A 27,998-nucleotide genomic window follows, 5' to 3' on the forward strand; every position below is an offset into this window, starting at 1 on the left:
CCCCCCAGTCTGCCGAGCCTTATTAATAATAAAAAAAACCCTCCTTTCTACATTGCTATTGTGCAAGACGTCAAGAATAAGGCCTCCTCCTTTGCTTTTCACACAAGATGAGACCCTCTAGAAATGTTTAAAACACCGCAGATTTGAAGGTCGGTATTACTGACCAACACTCATGTTTAACTTCCAATATACATTCCATCATCATATTTGACCAAACGTCCGTTGATCCCCGATACACTTAGTTAAATAATTTCACACACAAAAGCAAACAATCCCTGTTCCGCATCGGCCTCCACTTCCATCCTTGCTACCATACTATTTGTATGTACATGCATGCGCACACACAATGCATGTATGCACATCAGTCCGCAATCACACAACACATGCACTCCATTTACAGCCTGAACAAGCCCCCCCCCCCGTCTGGTATGTGGCACAAGAAGCTTGGATACTTGGTTTTGATTTGTGTTTTGTTCAAATGCTTGGGTGAGACCATTAAAGGGGACCTATCCTATATTTCTTTGAATAAAATCAGTTTGGGTGTTGGGAAAAAATGCATTCTTTTCCTCTTGGCCTCCCTCCCCGACCACGCCTATGTGTTGTAATTGGCCCCCAAACACCCACCACTGCTCAAAACTGCATAGGGACACACCCCTTAAACTGGTTATTAGTAAACAATTGGATACGTGGAGAAATATTGCAGAATTGGCAAACAAACAATGCTTTGTTCAGGAGCAGTGACAGTAAGGTAGGTCTTTAGCTCCCCAGAAAGCAAAACATTTTCCCATTGTTGCCTTACTCCAGTTTAGTTGGGCGAGTCTTGCATCCATAAAACACTAAAAAGCGTCCAACGGCAATCAAACCTTCTAAGTTGCCATAAATGGACGTGCTAAAGGTGTGGCGGGAGCTATTCAAAAGATCTTCTCGTACCTTCTCGATCTTCTCTCCTGACCGTTCATAAAATTTGGGAGTGGCATAAAATTGAAACCAGGCATAAGTTTAAAAACCCCAAACCCACTTTATACGTAGTACTTAGACGTCATGAACAAAAGAGTGCCAGATTAAAAACATGTGAAAAGCTACGAATATAGAATAGGACCCCTTTAAGAGTTTGACAGTTTGAAGTCTGAAACCTGCCCGCAATAATGAATGAAGAAATGTTGCTAAATGGCCGCAGCTGTAGAAACCCGAGCATTTGCGGAATGTTAACTCTTGTTGAACACAATGGAAATGGGCTTGAAGTATTTACACAGGATATTTGTTAGGATCCAAAACAGGGAGCAGAGTATTCTCACATTTGCTTTTCAACACTCTCCAGTGAGCTTAGTGCCGTCCCCCCGTTTAGGTGGTGCAGGTGGGGGTCCTCGTCGTAGTGTTGCATAGCCTGAGATGTTACTGGACATGTAGCCGCCATTTCCTCCATTGGTCTGGTTGCCCTGATCAAGGAGCAGCTCAGGCGGTGGCGGAGGCAGCGCCATGTCGTCCATCGTCCCAGCAGGGTCCATTTTGCCTTGCCGACCCACAGACTTTCGCTTAAGGGTTCGGTTGAGATCCTCGAGGAAGTTGGGCTGTCCTGAGCTGCCCTTAGGTGAGGTGGGTGGAGGGGGCTGTGGTGGTGGTGAGAGCGGTTGGGGCTCTGGCGTGGTGTTGCTTCGGCGCACAAGCGTTGGGGGAGGAGTCTTTTTAAGCGAGCTCTTACCCCATGAAGAGTTACTGATAACAGAGATAGGCGGAGGAGGAGGGGGAGCTTGGGGCTGAGGGTTGACCACTGCCACTCTGGGAGGGCCACCACTATGAGAATCGCTACCCGGACCAGGGGGAGGTGGAAACAGTTCCGATGCTGGCGGAGGAGGAGGGAAGTAGGCGCACTCGGGTGGCGGGGACGGGAAGTCGCCCCCGGATTGTTTTGCCTGACTCACTTTGGCCTGAAGGGCCAAGGGAAGGTTGGCCAGGTTGAGCTTACCAGGTTTGGGGGGTGCAGGGGGACCCCCTGATGAATCCTTTGATGGGGAGCCTGTGGTGGCAGACGTGGGAGACGGGGAGGACGGAGGGGTGTTGCTCTGGGGGGCAAACTTGCTGAGCAGGTTCCTCCTTGATTCCTCATAGGATGCAGAAGAGTTGGACTTGATGCTGGAGTTTCTTTGGGGGGTGGGAGGAGGTTTTTTACCTCCAAGGCTGCAGTTGCCAGACGGTGACTTCCTCACAGGGGATCCCATGTTCCCAGGTGGAAGGGGAGGGGGCGGGGGTGTTGGGCATGAGGCGGGAGCCATGGGAGCCGGTGGTGGTGGTGGTGGGGCAGGGAAACCACCACTGTTGACTTGAGCACTGTCCGGAGGGGGTGGAAACTCTGGAGACTGCAGCTGCTGGCCGCCACCAGGTTGCCATTTTGGTTTGGACTTGACTGCAGGTGGGGAGAGTGGGGCTCCTTGGGTCAAAGCCCCTGGAAACTGACTTGTGAGCTGTTTCACCAGTGACGCTACAGGGGGGGTACCAGTGCTAACAGCTGGGGGCTTAGACAGGCTGTGCTGTTTGGGCAGAGTTGGCGGAGGCTGGCTTGAGGTGTAGCCTGTCTGGAGACTGAACTGCTTCTTTAAGGGAGCAGGTGCAGGGGGTGGAGGTGGGGGCGGTGGCAGCCCACCCATGGAGGCGGGAGGTGGGAAGGGCGAGACGGGTGACATAGGTTTGGGAGCAAACCCTGGTGTGATGAATTTGAGTGGTGCGGGTGGAGGTGGTGGGAACTGGGCCGGCACAGGGGTCTGCTGAGGAGGTGGAGGAGGCGGTGGCGGAGGTGGCGGCGGGGGAGGTGGCGGTGGAGGAGCAGGGGTGGGGGTCGGTGACTCCTCAAGATCTCCATTTGCAGATAAAAGATCCCGTGGTGGGCTCGGAAACCTCTCCTTCAGTGCATGCTTCAGGCCAATGTGGTAAGTAGACTGGCTGACTGGACCCGGTGCAGCTGGAGGTGGAGGAGGAGGAGGGGGTGGAAATGCTCCCCCATTGGTCTGTGGGATGAAGGCAGCGAGGGCACTTGGATTCTGAGAGCCGAGTTTCAACACGGCCATGGCTGAACCAGGGGTTGGCATTGATGGCGGTGGTGGAGGAGGGGGTGGCGGCGGGACATTAGTCCTTGCCGCAATGTGGTTGACGTTTGGTTTGACAGGCGCCTGTGCGGTGGACCCTGTGGGAGGAAGTTGCTGCGTGGGCATCCTGCGGTGATTGGCACCCTGGGGGAACTTCTGGTTCTGCAGCCTGTTTATCGTGCTGAACTTGTACATGGTGAGAGCGGGAGAGTGGTGTGACACACTTTGGACTGGGGGTGGCAGTGGTGGAGGTGGTGGTGGCGGAGGAGGAGGCGGCGGCGGTGGTGGAGCGGGCTGTTGCTGCGGGGGAGGGAATGGACTCGGTGGCGGCTGTTGCGGGGGCACATGGTTGTAGTTGCTCATAGATGGTGGCGGCTGTTGCGTGGGCACATGGTTGTAGTTGCTCATAGTTGGTGGCGCCTGTTGCGGGGGTACATGGTTGAAGTTGGTGACTGTGTGTGGCGCCTGTGGAGGAGGAACCTGGTTGTAGTTGGTGACTGTGTGTGGCGCCTGTTGCGGGGGTACATGGTTGTAGTTGGTGACTGTGTGTGGCACCTGTTGAGGAGGAACCTGGTTGTAGTTGGTGACTGTGTGTGGCGCCTGTTGAGGAGGAACCTGGTTGTAGTTTGAATGTGTCTGGGGAGGGGGTGTCAAGGCCGGATGGTCAACTGAATGCTGGCTGTGATGGCGGTGGGCATGGGAAGCATGTGGCAAAGTGGCCCCTCTGGATGCCTCCATTCGCATCTGTTAAAGCAGGTCATGGGTTAGAATCAGCACCGAAAACATAACAGCTGCATTCCAGGCTTTGAGCGGCCATACCTTGGTGTTCTCCTCTATTTGAGTCCCTCTCTTCCACGCTTCTGAGAAAATGGAGCTTACTACACTCTGGGAGCGACCATGAGAGGACCCCGTGTCCACACCACTGTCTGAATGGCCTGAATGATTAGACTGTGATTCTGGAGGCACAAATAAGGGCAGAAAAAACATCTTCAGTCACAAAAGTAAAAATTTTTTCCCCAAGATAAAATGACCTACCCGGTATGCTTGTAGAACTGGAGCCTGATCGGATACTAGAGGTGGAGAGAGAGGACCAATCGTAGGCTGCCTCTGTTCGTTTCATAGCCTCCTGGTAGTTCACATAGAGCTGCTTCCCATACTAGACACACACACATGAGGTTGCACATGAGCACAATTTCGGTTCCATTTTATATGACTGAAAAACGCGTACTAAAGTTTAATTTGACGGCAAACTCACTCAAGACTCAAGCTTCACAAAATTAAACGCATTCTAACACACTTTTAATGTAGTTTTAAGTCTGCACGCTTAAGTTTAGTAATGCATAGTTGAAGAATTATTTTTGCTAGATTTTCAGGGGCAGTTCAGCTTCCCAAATGAGCAATTGCCACGGCTGTGTTGAAATGAATTTTGTCACATTTTCACTATTTTCTGGCAGTACTCTTTAGTTTAGTAAATATTAATATATTATAGTATAGTATTTTTGACAGAAAAGTGATTTGTGTGGGACAGAAACTTGAACTCAAACTTTACCTTTGCAATTCGAATTCCATTGATCCACTGGTGCAAGGTCCTGACATCATCACAGCACAGGTACTTGATATACTGCGACTTCTTCTGGATCTGTGGATGCTGCATGACAACAACAAACAACAACATTGAATGATGGAAGACACAATGAAAAGTTGTGAACCCAACATGTCCGCCCAGAAGCACTGTGAAGTACTGTGCAATGGTACTGCACGATTGAGTTTACCTTCAAGGCCAGGCAATAGTCTGTAGGAGCTTTATATTTGCTGCGGTAGTCTTGACCATAATACACATTAACGTGGTCCAGCTGCAGGAAGCACACAAGATCTCTTGATGCCTGTGGACAACGGACAGACAAAAGATGTCATTCCAGACGCGACTGTGATAAGTCCATTTCCACAAAGTAGAATTTGCCTAATATTTTCATAGTTAGACCTTAAGTTATTGACCTCCAAGTTTCTACAGTAAAACAAATTGTAGTTTGGTCCTAAACAGGAAATACCAAAGAGTAGCCTGCATGATGCTGGTTCACATAAACGGCGTATTTATTTACATGACTGTCAGTTTTAATGGCGTAACCCTTGTCTGACTGACCTTAGCTTTGCCTTTGGGAACATAGTAGATTCCAGAAGCCCTGAGGAGGAAGTAGCGTTTCTTCCACGATTTCTTCCCATCTTCCTTTAGCCACAGCACACCTTCAATCTCGGGCACCGAGACAGAGCCGCCACAAAAGCACTCCTGAAAATGGATAATTTAACATCCATTAGCCCTCCTTTAAGAAAGAAAATGATATGGTTGATCATCTTACCTCTAATAAAGCCTCTTTGTTCCTGTCTGCCATTTCAGAGGTCTCTTTCCGCCCCAGCAAATAGTTCTAGAAATGATGGAGAGGATCACTTTAATAGTGCACAGTGAGCGGAAGGAGAAGGCGGTGTAAAGTCAAGTTGCTCACGTCTTACGCTAAATAAATAATTCACGTTTACTAGCTTTAGAGCTTCGACCTACTTCTAACTCTCCAGGACAAACAAGCTCCCCTGTTTGCTCCCAGAGCAATACCGGCACTGAGTATGCGTAAACAATGCGTTTGTGTCTGTGCCACAGATAAGAGGCTGGAGGTATTAACAATGCAAGACGTGTCCTCTCTCCCTGCATGAATGTGTTGCAGCGTTAGGCTCAGGCACCTGAGGGTTCTTGAAGAGAGCGTATTTCTCGATGCGCTCAATGAACATCAGCTTGTTGTGGCTGTCCCGTGTCCAATTCAATAGATTCTCCACCAAATTCTCGTGATCCTCAAAAATACGCTCTGAGAAAGAGAGAAGACAAAGAATGAAGACAGTACTGGTTTGTTTTTAGAATAAAAATGGATAATAAAAATGAAAAGGTGACTATAGGGGTGTTACTTCATGTCTTGGGGGCTCTAATAAACAAAAACATTTAGAAGATAGTAAACAGGTTTTCTCTGCCATAACTACAAAATATTCAATTTACCTACCTTGTGGAGATTAATTTATCGGGTTCAGGTCTGGAACATATTTAACTACAATATACGACTGTACTCCCACTACTAGAGGAGGATAACAAATTCCAAGTGCTTCCGGCTTCTCATCATTCTTTGTAGCATGTTACATGTTTAGAGTTTACGTTGTTGTTTATCATTACAAGTGATTGTAGTTTGTGTTCTGTCTAGTGACCCCCCCCCCGCTGACTGTTGCCTAGTGTCACAATGCTCTCATCGCATGGAATCAATACGCCCATGAGTATTTCTTACCCATTTGCAGCTCATTGATGGTTTCCACCAGAGACCAATCAGGGCTGTAGCCACAGTGCGACTTGTCCAGCAGGCTGTCAAGGACCTGCCTGACCGTCTGCCTCTCGTCCACCATCATGGTCTTGGAGCTCTCGTCTGACATGTGCACCCTGATCACCAGCTGGGGAAGCCGAGAAGGAAAAGGTCGGTGAAGAGTTTAGCCCAGAAACGTCATCTCTTCATTTTCATGTGACCCAGTTAGATTATCGGACGCTCTGGGGTACAGTCGGTCACGGGGAAATGAGTTTTGTTGCAATTATAGCAAAGTATTAAAGAAAGACCAACTTCCAGTAATCTGGTTTTGCATCTAAAGCCCACCAAAAGTCAAGGAAGATTAAATTCTGCTGAACGTGACAAGCGCGCACATGTGACAAATCCAGACTCATAGAGCCCGTCCTGGTGTGAAACTGAATAAAGTCCCCATCTTCTCTCCCTGTGACCAGAGCGTTAATCAGTGTGCGGGTTGAAGAGCAACTTGGATGAACGACAACACTAAGACAGCTGCAGACATGGGAGGTGTGACCTACATTTGGCATGGGAAATACCCCCAAAATGAGCTAGTCTCGCCCCTAATCTAGAAATAACGGGAAAACTCATGTTCATTGTGTATAAATGAAATTGTGACATATGAAAGATGCTGACAGTGGAGCGCTAATCATTGCGCATTCTGAGCTTTTGTCTTTTTTCCAGAAGCTTTGGATGTCTGCAAAATGGCATCACCGTTGTACGCACAGGCGGTTGAAACATCGCCGCAGAGTATCATTCCTTATTTGCAACCTCTTGTCAATCTCCTCCCTCGCAGAGACACGCTCACAATCAAATGCTGCAATGACCTATTTTCTGGGCTGTGAATGAACTTCACAAAGGGATGCGGCGCGCGGCGAATACGACAAGACAGCCGTCACAACGTGAGTCGGAGGTGCTTCTCAAGACGAGACCGAGTCAGGAAGTGGCACACAAAGGAAATACACTCTTACCTTTTTGACTTGAGCTTCTTTAATTTTCTCCAGGGCCACTCGGATCTTCTCTGCCTTCAGCTTAGCCGCTTGCTCCTCCTGGACGGTTCAAACAGATGTGTGGTTAAGACCCACACGTTACACCATTTGTGCCTCTGTAACCTTGCTTCATCCTTCATCCATCTAGTACCAAGAAGAAAGCACCGGGGAAGCTCACCTTCATGAAATAGTTAACAGCCTTTCACTTAACGCCAACAAGACTCGGACATGGCGGCGCATATGAGAATACTATCTTACTACGCGTGGCTGTTGGCTGTGCTCACCTGCCCCCTCCAACAAGATGCCATCATCTCCATTCCCCAAGGTGCAAACAAAATGCCGAATATTTGATCAAACTAGTCGTTTGCGATGGCGATACGCTGCTCCCTCAAATATGGCGCTCCATGTGCCATCTACGGTTCCCTTGTAGATTCTTATGGAGCTGCAGCGGTTCCCTTTGATCCCTCATACAGCGGAAGGGAAACAATACTGGGAGAGCCCCCGAAGGGCCACAAGCTGCGGATGAGTGTGGGATCAGTTCGGAAAGCCTCTACATCCTCCAGGTAAATATATTATTGGGGGAAAAGAATCCACTAAAACTGAAACATTTAGAAAAATAAGAAGCGGTTCAGAAAGTCTTCTCAGTCAGTGTGAACCCGAAATGAACACAACTTGACTACTAACGTACCCAAGGGAGGATGACGCCCCTCCCCCTTCCCTCCTTCAGTCTACCCCTTGCCATGACTTTCTCTCTCTCTCTCGCCCTCGTTCTCAAAGGGGTTTGGGAGCGTGCCCAATTGATGGAGCGTAACACCCACAAAATAGCAGAATGGCGGTCCTGCCAAAAACGGTGAGCTCCATTTCCACCACTGTCTCTCCTCGAGTCTACCCGGCCGGGGGGGCGGGGGAGCGTGACCAGACTCGACCTCAGCAATAACACAGGTTGACGTGGATGTAGGATTGTGTTGTGAAGTGTTGAATATTTGAAGTCGTGTGCCTGCGTGTTGGCTGGAAGTCCGAGGGTGGGAGAGTTGAGAGGTTTTAAAGACCACGCCTTAAGCCTCTTACCTCCTTCAACCAGACTACCTTTTCCACTTGAGCGCTTCCAGCACTGATTGGCTGACGCGTGCTGTACGGTGGCAGGTTTTTAGTCGCCTTTTAGTGAGTGAAACAAGGTCATGAGGATCGCTTTGACACCTTCACATCTCCTAAATTCTATTGTTCCTTTGCTGCTTGAAACGCACAAGCACACAGATGCATGCTTGGCAATGAGTCCGATACTGGCAGAAAAAAAAAAAAAGTAGGATATACTTAATACACCCTTATCAAAATCTGCTCACAACATAACAAGCACCCTCGTGGAGGTAATTATGAGTTATAGCTGAGCCTGGAGTGACTTGGCTTGCGGACCAGAGTCACATGTGTAAGACCATTCATCCATTCATTTATCTATCACAAAATGTTACAGCCAATCAACAAGTAAAAGCTAAAACAGCTAAAAAAAAAAACTCAACTCTGAATCCCCAATGTCACTTCCTGTCCACACATCCGGAAGACATTTATTGTCTTAAATGGCTTATTTTCTATGATTTTATAAAATATAGTGGGTAATATGATTGTAAAGGTGACTATAGGGCTGTCATTGTATGCCTAGAGGGCTGTAATAATGGGAACAATTTTATTTAGAAAGTCATAAACTGGTTTTCAATGCTCCAACTATGAAAATATTCAGTTTACCAAGATTAAATCAGGTCTGGAACAAATTACGGTGGATTACTGTTCAGCAACACATCTTGTCTAAGCATCTTCCTGCTGGAAAATATTGAGTTAATCAACTTGAGGGACAGAACCTCTTCTGGATTCATAGCTGCAGCACTCTTCTTCCCCTGCAGACCACGCCATCAAACCGCTTTCTAATTCAGTTAAAAGTCAAGCCAGAGAAATGAAATCCGCCATCATAAGCGAGTATATTCTGGAATATGCAAGTGAAAGCCGATTGTGACCTAACGCCGCTGTTGGAAACATTTGTGACATGCAGAGCAGCAGAGGGTGAGCAAGCATTTACACACACAAAAAAAAAAGTGTCTGAGGAAGGTCACCTTTGTCAGGAGGTGAGAAGGCTTTCCAGCTATGCTTTTCAGAATGAGCGAAGTTTCTTGGTCCAGATAGGAGTGCTTGGGGTGAGGAGAGATCAACAACAAAAAGAATTCCGGACAGAGGAAAAGAAAAAATTAAAGTGATGAATCTTGCAAGATTAATATTATTTGTGATATTTTGCCATGAAATGTGAAAGTGTGATTAAATAAAGGGGTGGAGCTTATAATTACTAGCTGAAAGTAGTGCAAAGCAGCATTGATTGTCAAAAGCTCTACAGTGTGAACATGTCTGCTAGGAATATCAGTAGTAACAATGTATACCTATTAAAACATGGACTTCACACCACACACACACACACTCCACAGCCACAAAATTAGGAACAGAAAAATGTAACCAAAACACATACAAATGCTGTACCAAAAATTGCCGCTTACAAAGATAATAATGCTAATTTGTGACTGACACTGCCAGCTCGGTACAAGTGGTCCTCGGGTTCAAAACAAGCTACTTTTGAGTCGAGATTTAGTGTAACAGTGTCATTTAAAATTTAATTATAAGTCACTGAAATGGTACACCAGTGTGTCCAAAGTGTTTTTACATTGGCCTGCTGCACATTCTAAAAATGTAATTTAACAGGAAGACTTAACCTACATGGCCTTGTGTGAAAAAGTGATTACCCTTCTGTTAAACTAACTTAACTGAGATCAATTGAATCAGTCTGTATAAGGTAATAAAGCCATTTCTGAAGCTTTGGGACTCCAGCCAACCACAGTGAGAGCCATTATCAACAAATGGTGAAAACATGGAACAGTGGTATAGAACCTTAGAACCTTCCTACGAGTGGCCGCCCAATCAAAATGACCCTCAAGAGTGCAGTGATGATCCAACAGGTCGCAAAAGACCCCACAACAACATCCAAAGAACTGGAGCCGTAAAATTAACGCCGCATTTCAGAAGAAGAACATCACACCAACAGTAAAATATGGTGGTGGTAGTGTGATGGTCTTGGGCTGTTTTGCTGCTTCAGGACCTGGAAGACTTAAAGACTTTAAGATAAATGGAACCATGAATTCAGACCATCTATTGGTGACCTCAAGCTGAAACCAACTTGGGTTCTGCAACAGGACCAACCAGTCCCAACCAGTTATTAGGTTTAGGGGTCAATCACTTTTTCCACACAGGGTCATCCATGTAGGTTTGGATTTTTTTCTCTTTTGTGTTGTCATTGATGAATATTTCAATTAGTTTGATGATCTGAAACGTTTAAGTGTGACAAAAATGCAAAAGAATAAGAAATTGAGAAGGAGACAAACATTTTTTCACACCACTATGAACTCTATGAACTGCAGTTTCTCATATTATATTATATAGTAACTCTGGTGTTTGTAGCTTTATAACCAAAACAAATATTTTAAGTCCTAATATTTGAAATAATAATCCGAATCTTTGAAAAGACAGATTTTTTTGATGCAGTTCTCATTATTTTGTGTCTTATTAAGTGGAACCAATATCATGGTGGGTATTCATTCAAAGTACATTGGAGTAAACATGCACATCAACAAACACACGCACATGCACTTACAGTGGCCCGGTCCACTTCACCCTCTTGCGAGGTAAAGTCGAGTTGCCGCCTGGCTGTTTTACCGTTGGCCCACCGCAGTGTGTCATGCTGGAAAAGTGCATGTGTGTGGATGGAGATAAAAGAAAGGATGCAAACAAAGATAATATGAAGACATGCACGGGTGAGGGGGGGTGGGTGGCACGGCGCATGCAAAACATGACTCAACAACTATTGACAATAACTGACCGGGAACAGCGCAGTGTGCAAGCTTTTGCGTGAGTGCCAAATTGCTCAGTGAGTCAAAGGAGTCATTCAGGAGCAAGATTATAATCACAGTCACACTTAGACGATTACAATACACGTATTAGCACAATAAAGGTGGTGTAGTGCAAACACATGCTAGACGTGCCGAATGAGAACCAGATTAAGATCAATTAGTCTCATTGTTGGTTAATTATTTAGAGGTTAGAAGCCTCAATGCCTTAAATGACTTATTGGAAACACACACGCAAGCAGACACGCATTGTTAGCCAACTTCTCCCGTGCCCATGCTGATCATACCTCTGTGCTTGTCTGGTTTTGTCCCTGGGTGGTCGGGCTGCTACTGCCATCGACCTCTCCGGCCGTCATCACTTTATCAATGTCCAGGGAGTCCATGCTGGATGCGGACGCCGAGTTGACACTGGAGCGCTGGGACGGAGCTTCTTGTTCACTCACAGCGCCCACCGAACCTGTGCGCCGATGCTGCCCGCTGCCCGACGAGCCGGATGATGGTCGCCGCAGCGTGGCGGAGGAGAACGAGGACGAAGACGACGAAGACGACGAGGAGGTCTGACGGGCGGCTTCGTCCATGCTGAGAGAGGCCTTCTCCAGCTGAGAGGTGATGTCGTCCAGGGAAATGTTGGAGGCAACGGGGCGTGTGGTGGAACTGCTGCCTCGCACTGTGTTGGCCGGAGATGCCCTGGTGCTGCTACTGGCACTTCCTGTTCGAGTAGACGATCATTCAGTGTATTACTGAAAACAGTACCCAAAATGAATAAAGTGATGGATGGATACATGTAACACTTTGTGTATTGTGTGGGGACTGTGTTCACACTTGTTGTGGTTGTGTCGACTATGTATCGTTTTCTTTGCTTGAGTTTCAAAGCAGTATAACACAGCCTTTATCAACAGAATTACCTCCACTGCTTCCCCCTCCGCTGGTGCCTGCGTGCTTGGTGCTGCCACTGCGGCCCCCAGCGGCCCGCTTGCTCTGGCTACGAGAGTTGGGCTTAGAAATGGTACTCAGCTCCTGTTCGATGGTACACAGGTCCGCCATCAGGGCATCCAAGTCTACAGTGTCTCCCTGGTTCAGCGCCTCTGCAGGAGTAAAGAACATGACTGACTTTATTCACATATTATAACATATCATTGCGTTTTTTGTTTCTTAATATTTAAACTTTATATGACTTAAATGACATTACCCCCCCCCCATAATATATTTTTTAATTTTTTCTATACATTTACAGAACATATTCCACATTTTCTTCACATGATTCATTCATTCATTCATTTTCTACCGCTTTTTCCTCGCGAGGGTGCTGGAGCCTACCCCAGCCCTCTTCGGGCGAGAGGCGGGGTACACCCTGGACTGGTGGCCAGCCAATCACAGGGCACATTTAGACAAACAACCTTCTTCTCATGATTTGTGACTTTATTCCCATAATATTAACACTTTATTAACGTGACCTTAGAACTTTTTCTATAACCTTATGTTCCAAAAATGAAATATTTGTTTTTTGTTTCAGTCTTTTTTCTTTAATATTTCAACTTTGCACTATTGAAATTACATTATTTCCCCCCCATAATATTATGATACTGTCGTAAAATTTTGATGTTTTTTTCTTGTAAAAATCCAACTCCTTTTCTCTTTATATTTTTTATTTTAATTGACTTTATTCTCATAAAGTCACAGCAGTTTTTCGCCCATTTATGCTGTTGTCTTTTAAATTTTTAGCCAAAAATTCTCACTTTATTCATTGTTTTGTTTGTTTCTCGTAACATTCCGACTTAACATCGTTTCTCTTGAATATTTTAACTTTATACTACTTATATGGCATTATTTTTCCTCCTAGTATTATGACGGGGGAACTGAACAGCAAATCAAATCATTAATAAGATGATTTGGGCCTCACCGTTGATATTATACATGGAGAAGCGGTAGGAGAAGTTTGCCATGTTTGTCTCCTGACGGAGAGGAGGCTTCTGCAGTGCCTTCTGGGGTCTGCTGTCATCCAGACTCTACAGAGAAAAGACACACAAACAGGGTGTTGTCAATGCATTCAAAAGGTGTCTGTCTGCTTCATCATCACACACAAATCACACTAATACACAGCACAAAGAGGCGGTAGGGGGGTTGCTAGGATACAGAATGGGGCGACAGGATTAGCAGTGTTTAAGTTGCTATGGTTACAGGCTATCCTTTGCCGAGAGAGTTTGTGTGTGTGTTTGTGTGTGTCTTTTAACCTGTGTGAGCTTGTCCAACTCTCCCAGCCAGGCCCCAAACATCTTGTCCAGGTCTTGGTCCTCCTTGTCACTGTCCTCCTCCGCTCCATGATCCAACTCGTCGTCTGATACCTGCTCCATCTACCAGACAGACACAGATACAAAAGCACACTGTTATACACACACACACACACACACACTCTAATACACCCGAGGCTCAGTTCAACCTCACTGCCCGTTACCACGGCAACCGCTCGTGTCCACTTGTCTGAGCCTTTGTGTGTGGTTGTGTGTACCAACACATCATCATCCTTAGATTTTCTGCTTATTATGTGTATTTGGATAAAAACACACACTATGGACTGTCACATTATGCAGCAGGGACCAACTGTAGCCGGAAAGAAAGAGGAGAACCGCCGGCTGTGGTGTGTCGAAAGGTGATGACAGCGCTCCCTCTAGTGGACTCAAGGGGAAATGGTGAAACTGCAGTTTCGTGACCCCTCACCCAATTCTACATGCTCTAGCGTCATTTAACAGAACATACAGCCAAAACGTGACTCATTTACATGTCAGGAAAGCCCCTTCTTCCATAAAAAGCCAATGAAGCTCAGACACACACCAGCTAACTTAGCAAATAACTCATTTGATGATGTATATTTACTGCAAGGCTGTCAGACGTTCAGAAGTCCTAACAAAGTATCAACGTTGCGTCTGTAAAAATATGATTAATCTTGTAACCCCCTGCTCCTACGACTGGTCCCCAACCTTTTTAGGATTTTAAAAATATCGATATATAGCCCATCCCTAATTCAGACCCGCGATAAATGAATTTCCGCAATGTAGGAGGTGAAATAAATTAAGACAGACAGCCAATGAAATACAGCTGGAATGGGTGCAGATTCTGGATGGTCTACAAAGCTTTCTGTGAGCGTTATGGTGTGGAGCTGCAGTACACAACTCAATAGAAAGGGCTGAAAATGGGCATAATAGGTACCCTGTAATTTATTAATTTTTGAAAAACCACGATAGAGTGATGGTGTGGCGTTCGAACACAGAGGGAGGGACCATATTACGCTTTGTTTTAATTCAGGATGTTGGCTTATTTGACGAAAGGTGATATTTTATGCTCCCTAGTTTTAATATAACTATTGTGTATAAAATGTGTTTGTGTTAATCTTCCTGGATGCAGGAACGGACAAATTGAATTGACATTATTTCTAATGGGAGAAACTGATTTGGTTTTCAGACGTTTTGGTTAGTGACGGAAATCGTGGTTTTGCTGTATGGATGAGAAATGACATCACAAATATAGTACAATAACGCTTTGCTGCGATGGTAGAAAGAAACAAGGTTGTGAACAGTGTTGGGCACAAAAGGTAATTAGATATAGTTACTAGTTACTTCTCAAAAAACGTACTCCACTACAAAAGTAACTAGTTACCAGTAAAAGTAACTATTGCACCCCACCCCCCCCACACACAGCAAAGATGGGTACCATTACAGAGGTTTGCATTTATTGCAGTCGACGGGTGTTTCTGTGGGTTTGAGTTGTTCACACAAGACGTGGACAAAGTTTTTTTTTTCAGGGACATAATGTACATTTTACCTTTGACCTCAACAAGCTTAAAGTAGTGTCTGTACTTCCATTTGGCAAACGCTGTCTTCTCACTAGAGTCCTTCTCACTCGCCATCTCTTGCTATGCTGTATCGCACTTTGGACGTGCTCTAAACACCCGCGCGCCAAAGTTCTCTGATTGGCTGAAAATGCAATCCTACCAAACCTTAGCCAATCCTCATTTCTTATGTGGTTATCTCACCCCCTCCCTTGTCACTCTGCAACACTCTCACTGCGCTGTGGATTAGTTATGAAGTCGGTGCTATATTTTTAGACGCCATTATTCCCATCACTGGTCATGAAAGAAACAAAGTGCAAGAGAGGTGCCCGAGTGCTGATGCCGCTCACACCTTCTTATCGTGTCTGTTTAGACGGCCTGATGCTATCCAACGAATGAACTACCACGCCTTCCAGCTTACGCTGAACAATACGGTCTCAACTCCTGACTCACGAGAGACGCTGTGTCACACATTAGTCACCCATATCGTATCAAAGTCAGCATAATACTGACCAGTCGCTCCTTTACCCCTCTAGTAGTGTTAGTCACTTAGGAGGACTGCCGTTAGCATGCGGGCCACAGTGTACCTTCTACCTATTGATGCTGCTTCCACTGCAAGTGAGTCAGCAGATGCAAATACTGTAAGCGATGTGGAAAAACAACCACGAGACAAGTAGTCACTCACTGGAACCAGTGAATAACTTCCTGCTTGCACATGCGCATCACAAGTATGCAGACCCAAAACAATGCAACCAAGCATGTCCATGTGTGTGTAAAATTAGACCACTCCCACACAGGCCACAGGTGTGGGAGCACCTGAACATGCAGGAACTGTTTGCCAATATTCACTGTGGTGCCTGTGTGTGTGCAAACACACCCTTTTACCAGCTGTTTAAACAGCAATCTGCCTGCAGTCCTTCAAGACACACATACACCGACATATGCTAATTTCCCCCAACTGTTAGTCGGCAAACAACACCAACAATATGGATAAAATAAGAAACACACAGACACACAGAAGTGGGCTGCTGTCATTCTAATGGAATCATAACCTCGACGGTGGACGCGAGTGCAGTTTTAAGTGAATTACCACCTGAGTCCATGCTTTTAAGCCTTTGGAGTGTGACCCCAGGGAGGGACGGTGCAAACTGTGTCCCCTAAGGCATCATCTTAAACCAGACAGCCTCGGTCCTTTTATCTCCTCATACTGGCTCCTGCTCTCTCGACAGAGCATGGGTGGCACTCATCTGTCTCCTGTGACTCTGGGTGGCTTAGAGGTCAGAGGGGCAAAGGCCAAAGATCACCAGTCTGCTCAAGTATAAATGCAAAGATGAACACAAGGTGTGCAATCCTCTTTTAAAGCCTTCAAGAAAGCGCAGGCACAAGCACATGATGAAAAGTAGCTACCAGAGGAGGATATTTCTATCTTTAGACGCTCATATGAGTGTGTCGGGAGATTTGAAAACCAGAGCGGTGTGTGTAGTTTTTCCTCAATCTGTGCAATAATACAGACTTCAAGTGTCCCAACATTTTGTAGCACGGGTAGACATAAACTTATACTTAAAACGTTGGCGTGCCTGGGCAAGACAGCAGGGCAGCAGATGTAGAATACCACTGCGAGTGTGTGACTGAGGAGTGAATAATACAAAATGGCATCAATAAAAGCGTAGAAAACAAATAAAATTATGAAGGAATTAAGCAAATAAATTCAAAAATGCTAAGTGTAAAAAAATCACAAAACTGTAAAAAGAAAATCAATAAATGAAGAACTAAATAAAAAAGAAGAAAAAAATGAAAAATAAATAAATTTAAAATGCCAATAAAACTTCAGTAAAACTGTAAAAATAAATACACATTTAAAATTACTTCAATAAAAGTGTAGAAAATAAAATAATAAAATAATGAAGGAATTGAGCAAATAAACGTGGGCATGAAAAAATGACAAAAGTGTAAAAACTAATGACAAAACTTACAAATGTAAAATGACTTTAATAAAAGTAGGTCTTGACGTACTGAGCATTGGAAAATGTGGGTCCAAGGTTGTGACCATTTGAAATTTGTTTCACTGCCCCAAACACTTCTGGACCTACAGTATAATAGCTCAATAGCTAATAGCTCAGCTAAATGCAAAATCAATGAAAAAGAAGGTCTGTGATTGTTTGAAAACAAACAACAGAAATGTGTTCATCTTTCACATGACATGGAATAACTGATGCTGCCGGCTGGCCTACTTTGGCACCAAACCGAATATGGTTGTTCACAACTGCAATTTCCATCGTCCTTCAAACATTAGCATCATTCATTTGTGCCCTGTGGGTGGGACAATATTTTTTATATATTATTTAATATATGATGACAATTTGATAATAAAAATGGTCTGATTTTTCAACTGTGTTACAGAACAATGAGTACAGTGCAACTGTTACACATAAATGAATAATAAACGTGAAAACAAAGGCACATGACATACAGAAGTCAACAAGAGACTTAATTCAATACAGCTGTATTGAAAGGTTGCATTTCTTATGCAATATAGCAAGCTACACCGTCTGTGAGCGTGCACCATTTTGCACTGTTTTGTTTGTATTTGCTATACCTCAGTAAGCTTTGGCTGTTGGGATGAAGGCTCTGCTGCACCTCCAGCGATAGTTGGAGGTTGTGTTTCAGGTTGGTGGTGTTCCTCGTCACTACTTTCGAACAAATGCAACCTACCAGTTCGTCTGTGTTCATGCGCTCACCTTCTTCATTCTGTTTAAAGCCAAAATATTCCCACAGAAGTGGCCTTGATTTGCCTTGATTTTTAAGTATGTGGCCCTCAGTGGAAAAAGTTTGGACACCCCTGGATTAAAGGGGTGTCAACATCCACCCTCACACCACAAAACAGTATTTTTTATGTTAAAATGTAATTGCTGCCAAACTGTAATACAATTTTTGGTTGGTTTTCAGTCCACCAAATTGAATGGGAGCTCCCCGAGACCTTCACCAACGGCCAGCACACACACACACACACACACACACACAGAAGCACAAGTCAAAGCCAGACTGATAAAAAGATAACCTGCTTGATTGGCGAACAAAAGCAGAGCAACTCAACTGTGAAAAGACACGTGCCAAATGTGGCACGGACTGCAATGGAGGGTGTGACTCGTGGTAGATGAAATGGATAACAGAGAGAAGGATGGATCACGTACAATAATGGAGGAAGGGTGCCGCCTATTCAGACGGACTGAACAACAGCTCCGGTGTCATCATTCATGTGTGACCGGCAGCCTGCAAGCAGTGGAGGAAGACCCTCGTTTACACATCCACAAATTCTTAAACAAGTGCACTGAAGCGCGGCATGATACCATGAACTGCTTGGGCTTACCCAATTACCGAGGAAAGGCAAGGCGAGAGGAGGGGTGCAGCGGACCCGCCGAGAGGGGAGGAAGGCAGAGCTGAGGTCGGCAGATGGAGGCCGAGAGCGGGGGAATAAAGGTGGCCAGGGGGTGCAACGACAGCTTCCGAATATCACCGTTACCACGGTTACCACACTCACTCACCACATACTCGAGCACATTGCTCGTCATCACTGCAGTGACATCCCATCCACTTGCTTGGTCATAAAAGCACTGATGTTGGAATAATAATCATAATACTAATAATAATACACAATTCCTTAATAAAACACACATGTGTACGGGTCTTATTTATGTATTACATTTTCTCTTATTAGATCTATTTTGGTTAATGTGAATATAATGGTGACTATGGGGTGTCATTTCATAGCTAATGAGTTATAATAATGTTAAAACCCATACTTAGAAGTTCGTAAACAACATTTCTATGTTTTCATTCTGAAAATATTTCATTCTGCTTCACTTCTCATGGTCAGTTCTGGAACCAATTAACCGTGATAAACGAGGGGTTCCTGTCTCTGTTTGAGAGAATTCTGTTGAAACTTGATGAAGCTGCCTTTGTTTTTACAGTATAACAACTTCATTTAGACGAGGATCCTATTCATCCTCTGTTACCGAGTAAAACCCTGCTTGACGCTCCCCGTTTGGGAATAATGGCCATGCAACACATTTGCTGCATGAGCAAAACATTCCTCCTTGAGTCGAGCAAAACTTAAAAACATATGCAAAGCCAGCGCATGAAAGCAGCCGTCCTGCTGTGTACTGGATGCTACCTACAGGCGGAGAGAAATGCACTTAGGAGCTGCACTAAAATCCATATTGCTTATCTTTTCCTTGTCCTACCTTGCAGGTTATTAAATGGAGACAAAAGTAGGCTAGCCGGTTTTCTTGCCACCACAGCACTTTTAAACCGCAGTATGTGTTGTATGTCAACCAAAGGTGATGGATGAAAGTTAGTGAGCACCCACACTACTGCTGAAAACATTTGTACACATATTTATTTTGATATATTAACTTCACCTTGGGGTGAAATAATGTGTATCAATAGTATGCTACTATGCTATTCACTTTTCTGACCTATAAATGTCTTCTCGTGTTAAATGATGCCAAAGATTCAGATAATGAGCACCGAACGTTCGGTTTCAGAGAGTTTTGACGTCTCCTTATATGGGCGTGCCCGGGGTAGAAGCGGAGAAAATAGGATAGAATACATTGCTTGAATGAACTTGAGTAGTTTTGGTGTGACAGAGTGTAGGAATTGAGCACCACTGTTGTTAAGGTAGGAATAAGGCTTAAACACGGACCTTTCTATGTATGAGGTGTGTTATGAAACAGAACTAGCGCTCGCTGGTGCTAGAAAACCGTCACTTAGCCATATACAATGAGCATCAATAGAACCGCTCATTGATTAAAAGTGCAGACAAGTCCAAACATCAGATGGAAAAAAAAAACACGCACACGTCACTCTGTGACATGGACGCTGGAAACACAGCGGTAGGTTGGATGGCAAGGTGTGCCTAAAGCACTTAATGTGCGCTTCCAATAATGCCTTGCACACTGCCACTGCCATATTACAGTCTTATCATTCATAGTAGCCATGAAATCTCATCACAAGATCACACAACAACCCAAGTATAATTAAAATGAACGCTTTATTTTTGACAACCCTCGTTAATATTCAATTGTTGAATGTTCACATCTATGGCTATTAATCTGAAAACAAACACAACTTCACATTCATTCTGCCTTTACGGTCAGAATGAATACAAGATCGTCTCCTTGCGTCAAAGTCTGTCACGGTTCCCCCTCAGATGGTTTTACTTAAACTGGGAATTATCTCCTGAGGCTTGGCTCCTCTTTCATTTGGCTTTTCATTTACAAGACCCTCTGAGTGCGAGCGAGTTTGTACAAACAACAAACACATGAGCCCATGCTGCAGTAAGCAACAATAACTACATAAACTGTACAGAGTGGCCATCTTCAATGTGGCTTTCGTGGCAGGTGTTGACCACGTCAACTTGTGCATTAGTTTAGAATTTATTGCCTCAAGAAAGCAGCCATTAGTCACTATAGTGTACAGGACCTCTTACCTCTGAAGTGGATTGGCCCTCTTCCTACTGAGGTTAAAGTTCAGTCAAAACCACCACTCCACTCTGACAGGGCCTTTTATCCGCTGAAAAAGAAAAGAAAGGGCAAGAACATGAGGCCGTCGGTCAGGCTGATTCCAAAAACTCGGGATTGATTGCAACAGAGGAATATAGAGCAAGCCGACAGCTGGAAGAGCGAATACTCCAGTCACTGTCCCAAAAATGCAGTCAATTAACTGCGGAGGAAGCGCGACTGAAAGACTGACACATACCATTTGAGAAGGAGCAAGATGTTCTCAACCTAATCAGGAGCAGCTTTCTGCTCGTTACAAACTTTCACTTGGGAGGGCTTCTTCCGTTCACTGCAAAGCCTCTCACAAACACAGAAACTGGCATAGTTAAAAATCATTCATTTCTGTACATTATGGCTTGAACAGAGTTAGGTTAATGAAAAGTAAATTGGGTAATGCAGCAGCTGACAACTAAGGAAGCTGTTCCTTGTAGCCTCAGCTGTCCCTTGGTTTTTCTATGCACCAACTGTTATTCACACCACAGCATGCGCCCAGTCTCCTTGGACAAGAAGAAAAAGCAGCGGCTGCATATTTCCGCAGCAAACACAAACCAGCCAGAGAGTTTGCGCGCATGCGCCTCCTTCCAACTGCCCGCTGCAAACAGTTGAGTGTGATATCACTCAGTCAGCGGGCCCGGCCAGCAGGTGTGGCACTGACACAAGGACCCGTGCAGCTGCAGGGGAACACAGTTGCTGCAGTCACAACAACAGCGGGGTCGGCGGGCAGCTGCTCACAGGCACAAAACAAAGACCGTGGCAGGGACGCTGAGCAAATACATTTTTAGGAGTCCGAATTTAAAATGTGTTGAGTGTTTATGTAAGCTTTGCGATACAAAAGCATCTGTGTTTAGGGGACACGTGGAGCTGAACCTAACAGCCCTGGAAACAAGATCCCCCCTTATGAGGCGAATCCAAATACTATAAATAAGAACAACATCCAACAACATACGGCGAGAACTGAAAAGTGCCTTGCATTCAGCTGTTAGCGCCCCACTTTAACAACACAACAAAGGGAAACACTGTGTGGCGGGCACAGGTGTGTCCTTGTTCACCCACGCTTCCCATCCCTCAGCAACACCCCTCAGGGGCGGCTCATTTCCTGCCGGGGCAGGAAGTCGGAAGGAGTGCCTGCAGGGGAGATGATGATGTCACAGGAAAAGAGAAAGACAGAATTGTTGTCGGGAAGCGCAGTAAATGTCACCACAGAGTAGTGAGGCAGTTCTGGAAGAAAGACTTCCTGCGGGGAGAATTGTGCATCAGCATGAAATGATGCTGCGGCTACCCTAACTGTGAACGTTCTCTTAACCCTGTCAGCTGATGGATGGTTCCAATATGGGTGGGTGCATTAGTCATTAGTATTGATCAATGCATTGCTTTTAGTACGCCTGCAACCCAAATAAGTCTGCACTCTTGCTTGACATAAAAAAAATCAACACATAAAATATGTTAAGATGTCAGACTATAATTTACACAATATTTGTTTAATACACAAACTGCTTCAGTCGGGTAAGTACACTCATGATCCCCGTGTCACACTCACAACTGGCATGGATGCTAAAGGAGGTCATGTCTGGTTGTGATTACAAGGAGTTGATCTCCTCTCCTCAGCGGGATTCTCCACGCTCCGTGCAGAGAGCGCGAGGCTAGGGAGCGAACACATGGTGGGAATTACGGAATAATGCTGTGTCAGGAATGTTCCCACGGTGGCCCATGGGGTCTGATGGAGCACCCCATTGTCTGGCTGGTTGCCAGCGAGGTTTATGGGTAATGTAACACACACATACAAAGTTCCATGATACGTCTCTTGGGTTGATGCACATTTTGACTTGCTGGTCTGTTTGGTGAATGGGAAGGGGCAAGGTGGACCACCATAAACATGCCAGTTGAAGTCCGTCCCAGTGCCAAGCGGCTCCTGGTTCATTCGGCTCTATGACCCAGGAACCACTGGAGAGAAGACCAGCATATCAGAGTAAAGAGATTAGCAAATTACTTTGAAGATACTCAGTCGTCAGAGGCTCGCTGCCAAAGTATTAGTCAACGATACACACAGACAGATATTTGATCGGATTACGCCCACAAATGTGAGCGACTGTCGAGGGATTTTTTTTTTTTTTTAGCAAACTGTGTCATTGCAGCTGCTTCTTTGGATTGTAGGTCAGTGCTATTACCGCAGCGTCCTACATGAACTCAGGCCTGCATGCCACTATATAGTCAATTCTGGGAATGTGACTTCTGTAAACTGGCGAGTGACCTCAGCGTCCTCATTCCATTTGCATTTTTCACCTCTGAGCCTCCAGATGCTATGAGGGCAGGCTGCCATACGCCTGCAAACCTGACACCCGCCTGCATGGCAACGCTCTCTCAAACATGCTGGTTGCAGTCGGAAGATCTTACAGAGGGAAAGTAGGCTGCTGTGCATATTTAATAGCAAAACAAGCCACAGTTTTAGGGTTTTTAAGTCATGAACCTTAATGCAGCAAAGACAGGAATCTAGTTTCTATGCATAGACAACTTGCTCTGAAACCACTGAAAACATGGTCCATGTATTGTACCGCCTTCAGTATCGACAAAATCCATCCTCCGTACCACATCGCAGCAACCACGCAGTAGTGGTTGCAGTTGCCGATTCCCGGCCAGCAAGAGAAAAATACGAGACTATTTGGTGAACATGGGCGAAGCTGGACCAGCCGCCAAACTGTTGGCTAAAGTGAAATGCCTTTCCATCATTACTTGGTCATGTTGAAGAGCAAGCTGCAAGTAACAATTTCAGTGTCCTGTGTTTATTTTGTAATCGAACAAAATTAGCTTGGCAGCTGTCCGGGAGTCCTCGGGAGTGTGACCAATCCCAGTGGTATGGGGGTGTACTTGGAGTAAATTAAACAGATCAGTTCGGAGGGAAGCAGGAAATCTATGGAAATGGTGCAGAAAGAGGTGCAGAATCTGGAAGATCTGAAACGCTTCCTGTGCCTGTTATGGCGTGTAGCTGCTCTATAGGACTCCACAAGTCAATACAAAGGGCTGAAAATGGGCACAATAGGTCTATTTAAGGAAACAGACACATTGCTAATATAGTTTACATGACAACAACCAGCATTACTGATTTTGAAGGCCTTGGGAAAGTAACATTGACATGGCAACGCCCAGAAGCTGAAATCTGGAGAGACGACAACTACAAAGTCAAGATAATAGACTACTGGTAATAAATTAACACAATAAATACTAGCACTGAAGTTGTCATGTAGGTCGGTGTTTAGGCCAGCAGAGAAGGCCTTGCTGGCCCTGATATCCCACCACCGGATGAGCATTGAGCTTTTGATTATGCTGAATAGAGACTGGAGCATAAAAGGTGGTTGCAATTTTACAGAACAACTTTGTTTAAGCTCAGCCAACACGACCACAAAGATGGGAGCTGCTTTTACTCCCTTCTGTGACTATGCCGCCAAGTCCATTTAATTAAGGAAATTGATTGAGGAAGAAATAACCCCCCCCCCTCCTAAATCTACTCCTTGCAATGCAATGCAATGCATCACCCACAGTCTGTTTGCATGCTGCCTTTCTCCTCTCTCAAGTACCCCAACAAGCTTCTAGCACTTTATATTCTGTCCACGTCATACAGCCATTATCCAGTAACTCTCCAGGCTGTCCGAACACTCACTGACCGCCCCATTCATCAACTCGGTTGTTGTGCAAGGACATGCTTTGGATTTCATATGTGACCATGTGGGGCAAAAATGTCCTCTTTTTTTTCCCCCCTCAACTTGGATACCAAGATTACTTTCAGGCTGATTTTTCAACTTGGAAAATGACTTTATTGCACTCGTGGGAACCCCTGGACTGTGTGACAGTGCGACAACCACCGCAGCACTTCCTGTCACACGCATCATTGGGTTGAATGACAGATTGACCTTAGATATTATGTTAGAGGGGAGGAGGACAGAAGGGGGTTGCAGCCCAGCAGTGAGAAGAGGCCACCTGCCATTGTCAAAGCCACTTGGATTAATAACTGCCCGAGCTGCTTAAACAAACCAAGTGGTGAATGATGACGCACGCAAAAGGGACAATTAATGCCATACTACAGGTATCATAGCGGAAGAAACACACAAAAAAAATAGGTCACGGTAGGAGTGGCATGGAGGTTCTCATCTTACCAACTGTAATGGCCTTTTGTCCATTTGCAACGTCGCCTTTCAGATCACGTAGATGTCCCCAACATCTCAGTGTTTGCATGTAGACGGGAAAAAATTAGCGAGCGCCAATTGTAGGTCAATGCTAGCAGCCCTCCGCCCGAGTGCTTCTGCTACAAAGACCATGAACGAGTGGAGATGGGGCTGCCCTCCTTGTGTCCGCTCTCATCACCGAATGACAGGATGCTTGGCCAAGACGGACTAAGTTCAGCTATCATTTGACATTTGAAGTAAAAAAAAATGAAACTATAGCAGGTGCTGGTCTATGCATGAAAAGGCCAACAGGAAGAGCAACACAAACTCTCAAGCAAGGCCGCAGCTATTTGTCTTTGTTTCCTAGCCCCACAAGCAGCTGCAGCCAAAGGTCAACAAAATGTTACAAGAACAAGGGCCTACACAAGCTGGTCACCATGTGAGTGTGTCCAGAGGGGACACACCCAAGCAACACATACAAGTGTTAGCGCTCCACAAGGAGGTGATGCTCTCCATCCCAAGTTCCCTACTCACTGTGGTGCAATATCAAGTTACACTTTCACCTCCAGCGCTCCATCGGGGTTCGCCGTTTGAAGTGGCATCCTTCCCTTTCTGTCCTTTACCCACCTCCACCTCTAGCTGTAACACAACCTGAGGAAATAAATCCTCCTGCCACACACTCTTCAGTCCTTTTGTGAGGGGAAGTTTCTGCCCAGGGACAAGTGGGTGGGTGGGTGCTCACTCAGATGGGTGGGAGGAGGACACGCACAGCCCTCGCACGACAGCTTACAGACACGCACGCACGAGATGCAAGCAAACACACAAACCGAGGATGTTGTTTAACACTCGCTACAGTCTCCCGAGGTCACTGCTCAAGCCTGAAATGTGTTTGACAGCTGTTATTTTCATTTGATCAGCTACGAGCCACAAAAATCATGCAAACAAAGGACACAGCAGAGACAAAATGCAGAAAAGCAGCTCAGGAATGGTGAATGAGAAAAACATTTGGAGATGGAGACGGCGACCTCTCAACAGCATGGAGAAAAAAAAAACAGTGACGTTAAAGCATTTTTAAACAGGAGCAGTAAAATGACTAACTCCCCTCCAACATGTTTTACCTCTGTGGCTGGAAATTTAATCCATGACTGCGCTTTTTATGGCTGAGCTGTACAGCTCACAGCTGAAACCTCGTGCCCTGAAGGCATCTTAGTCTGCAGGGAAAATGTTTTGCATGGTTCCGTTACGTCTAGCATATGTGTACAGCTACTTTTGAAGAAATCCATGTAAATAGACGGCCATGGGTGAAAAAACAAATTTACATCAATTTTTAATGCACTTGAACTCATAAGTGTGAAAAATATATACTTTTTAATGTAATCTTGAACCAACCTGCACACAGCTTTTCACAGATCTTCTATTATATGTATATTAGTGAAATAGAAATGCTACATTACTAGTCAGTCAAGCACCCTAAAAATAGGCAGAAACCAACCATATGAGCTGCACACCTTTGATTATTTTTCCAGTCGGAATGACACACAAGTTTGCAGGGTGAAAAGGTTGGGAGCCAGCCAGTCAGACATTGGCAAGGCACGCAAATGACCTTTAAACCCTGCACGGTCATGAAATGGGTTATTTCAAGCCATCTCCAAACCCTTTTTATCCCAGTTAGACTTGCAAACAGCTCAAAATATCGTTACCTCTGAATGGATGCTAACTATCGTGGCCGAGCTATCCAATCCCTGTCGGCGACGTCACCAAACAAAGGGAATTAAACCGGCTTTCGTGAGTTGTACACCCACAAACGTGTACTTTTACACCACATGTCACAAACATATTTGGTATTATTGTGCACATTTGAACTCATGAAATGAGATTTTTCATTCGGCCACTCGCCCGACAACACCATCGGCCATTAGCAGTAGCCGATGGCCTCCTCTCGTTCATCCTGGGTGGAGATGACTGTGCTCACCGGGCGACGACCAAGCTACGAAACACCCCTTGCGGCTACGACAAGTACATTAAACACTTTAGACTCAACAAATATACAGGTATTTGGGTTCTTTGTCACTACCCAAAAAGCCAACACTGCCTTTTCCCAGTTGGCCCAAACACCGCACACACCCCTTCTCCCCCAAGAAAGGGGTCTTCAATGGCCGCAGTGGGGGCTAACACAGACCATTCAAACATCCTTTTAATAGCACCAAAACATCCACATCCCCTACTTTTGGAAGCAGAAACGTCATGAAAGAAGAAATGTAGCAATGTGCTCCTTTCCTTGGATACCCTGCCCATCGGCGGCATAACGATGGATACATGGATGATTTACACAAAAATGACCTTCTTGGATGTTAAGTAAAGTTTAAAAATGGCTATCCAAACACACACCTAATGACGGGAAAAGGCAACTTACAGCGAAACGGGATTGACAAAGAGGGTCCTTTCTCCTGCTGTGTCCTCCGGTGGGGGGGAAATATCAGCGGCGAGGGAGGGATGCGTCACACCTCTTCGCTTTTCGTGCAGTTAACTGTGTGTTTTGTCCCTTAAGTCCTTTACAGTGTCCGCCGTCTTCGTGGTTTCCAGCTCAGCCTCTCGTAGATGTATTCCACACCGCCACCCATTCTTCTCACTTGCCGTGGAGAAGACACGCTGCGCGTCTCGGTCGTTTCCTGTCCAACCCAGAACCCACGCCGCGTTCACGGCCTGGAGGAGAATCGGACATTCAAGAGTGAGACTGGTGTCGATGCGTTATACCAAGCACACACAGCACAGGACTAATTTTGCCGATATTTATACCTAAACTATAGATTATAAGACAATGCAACACTAATAATAAAATGAATTCCTCTTACTACATACTATTTTTTTGAACAAAATAAAGTCAACAGTACTATTGGCTCATTTCAGTGTCATTTGAATCGTTATGCTTACCCTATTGTCCCGCCATTGCAGACTGGATGTGTTTTTTGCTGCCTGTACGCCTCAAATCAAATCAATCTTATGTCTAAACAAACCCACAAAACACAGAAACGTGACGTTTCCTCAGTCGACTCGTACGTGGCTTTATTATGAGCCGAAATGTAGGACTTTATTGTGAGGCCGTGAA

The 27,998-nt window shown here is 45.3% G+C and overlaps 1 protein-coding gene across 4 annotated transcripts; it reads right to left on the minus strand.

Moving 5' to 3' along the window:
- On the minus strand, nucleotides 1–27,976 carry raph1b (Ras association (RalGDS/AF-6) and pleckstrin homology domains 1b). 4 transcript variants are annotated; one of them, XM_058051545.1, is made up of 19 exons: nucleotides 27,824–27,976; nucleotides 27,306–27,595; nucleotides 20,669–20,751; nucleotides 13,589–13,708; nucleotides 13,258–13,363; nucleotides 12,263–12,442; nucleotides 11,645–12,066; nucleotides 11,105–11,191; nucleotides 9,525–9,599; nucleotides 7,408–7,485; nucleotides 6,392–6,551; nucleotides 5,805–5,926; nucleotides 5,432–5,497; nucleotides 5,218–5,361; nucleotides 4,850–4,960; nucleotides 4,627–4,725; nucleotides 4,113–4,233; nucleotides 3,897–4,033; nucleotides 1–3,821 (listed from the first exon to the last, which is right to left on the minus strand). In XM_058051545.1, exons 4-19 carry the CDS (start codon nucleotides 13,706–13,708, stop codon nucleotides 1,305–1,307), a joined length of 4,545 nt encoding a protein of 1,514 aa, XP_057907528.1. In that variant the 5' UTR covers nucleotides 20,669–20,751; nucleotides 27,306–27,595; nucleotides 27,824–27,976; the 3' UTR covers nucleotides 1–1,304. The 4 variants fall into 4 exon arrangements, with proteins under 4 accessions (XP_057907528.1, XP_057907529.1, XP_057907531.1 ...); XM_058051546.1 differs by lacking the exons at nucleotides 20,669–20,751; nucleotides 27,824–27,976 and having other exon boundaries at nucleotides 27,306–27,621; XM_058051548.1 differs by lacking the exons at nucleotides 11,105–11,191; nucleotides 27,824–27,976 and having other exon boundaries at nucleotides 27,306–27,621.
- Nucleotides 27,977–27,998: the final 22 nt, after the last annotated feature.

This window comes from Doryrhamphus excisus, chromosome 16 (genome assembly GCF_030265055.1).
Source record: "Doryrhamphus excisus isolate RoL2022-K1 chromosome 16, RoL_Dexc_1.0, whole genome shotgun sequence".
NCBI lineage: Eukaryota > Metazoa > Chordata > Actinopteri > Syngnathiformes > Syngnathidae > Doryrhamphus > Doryrhamphus excisus.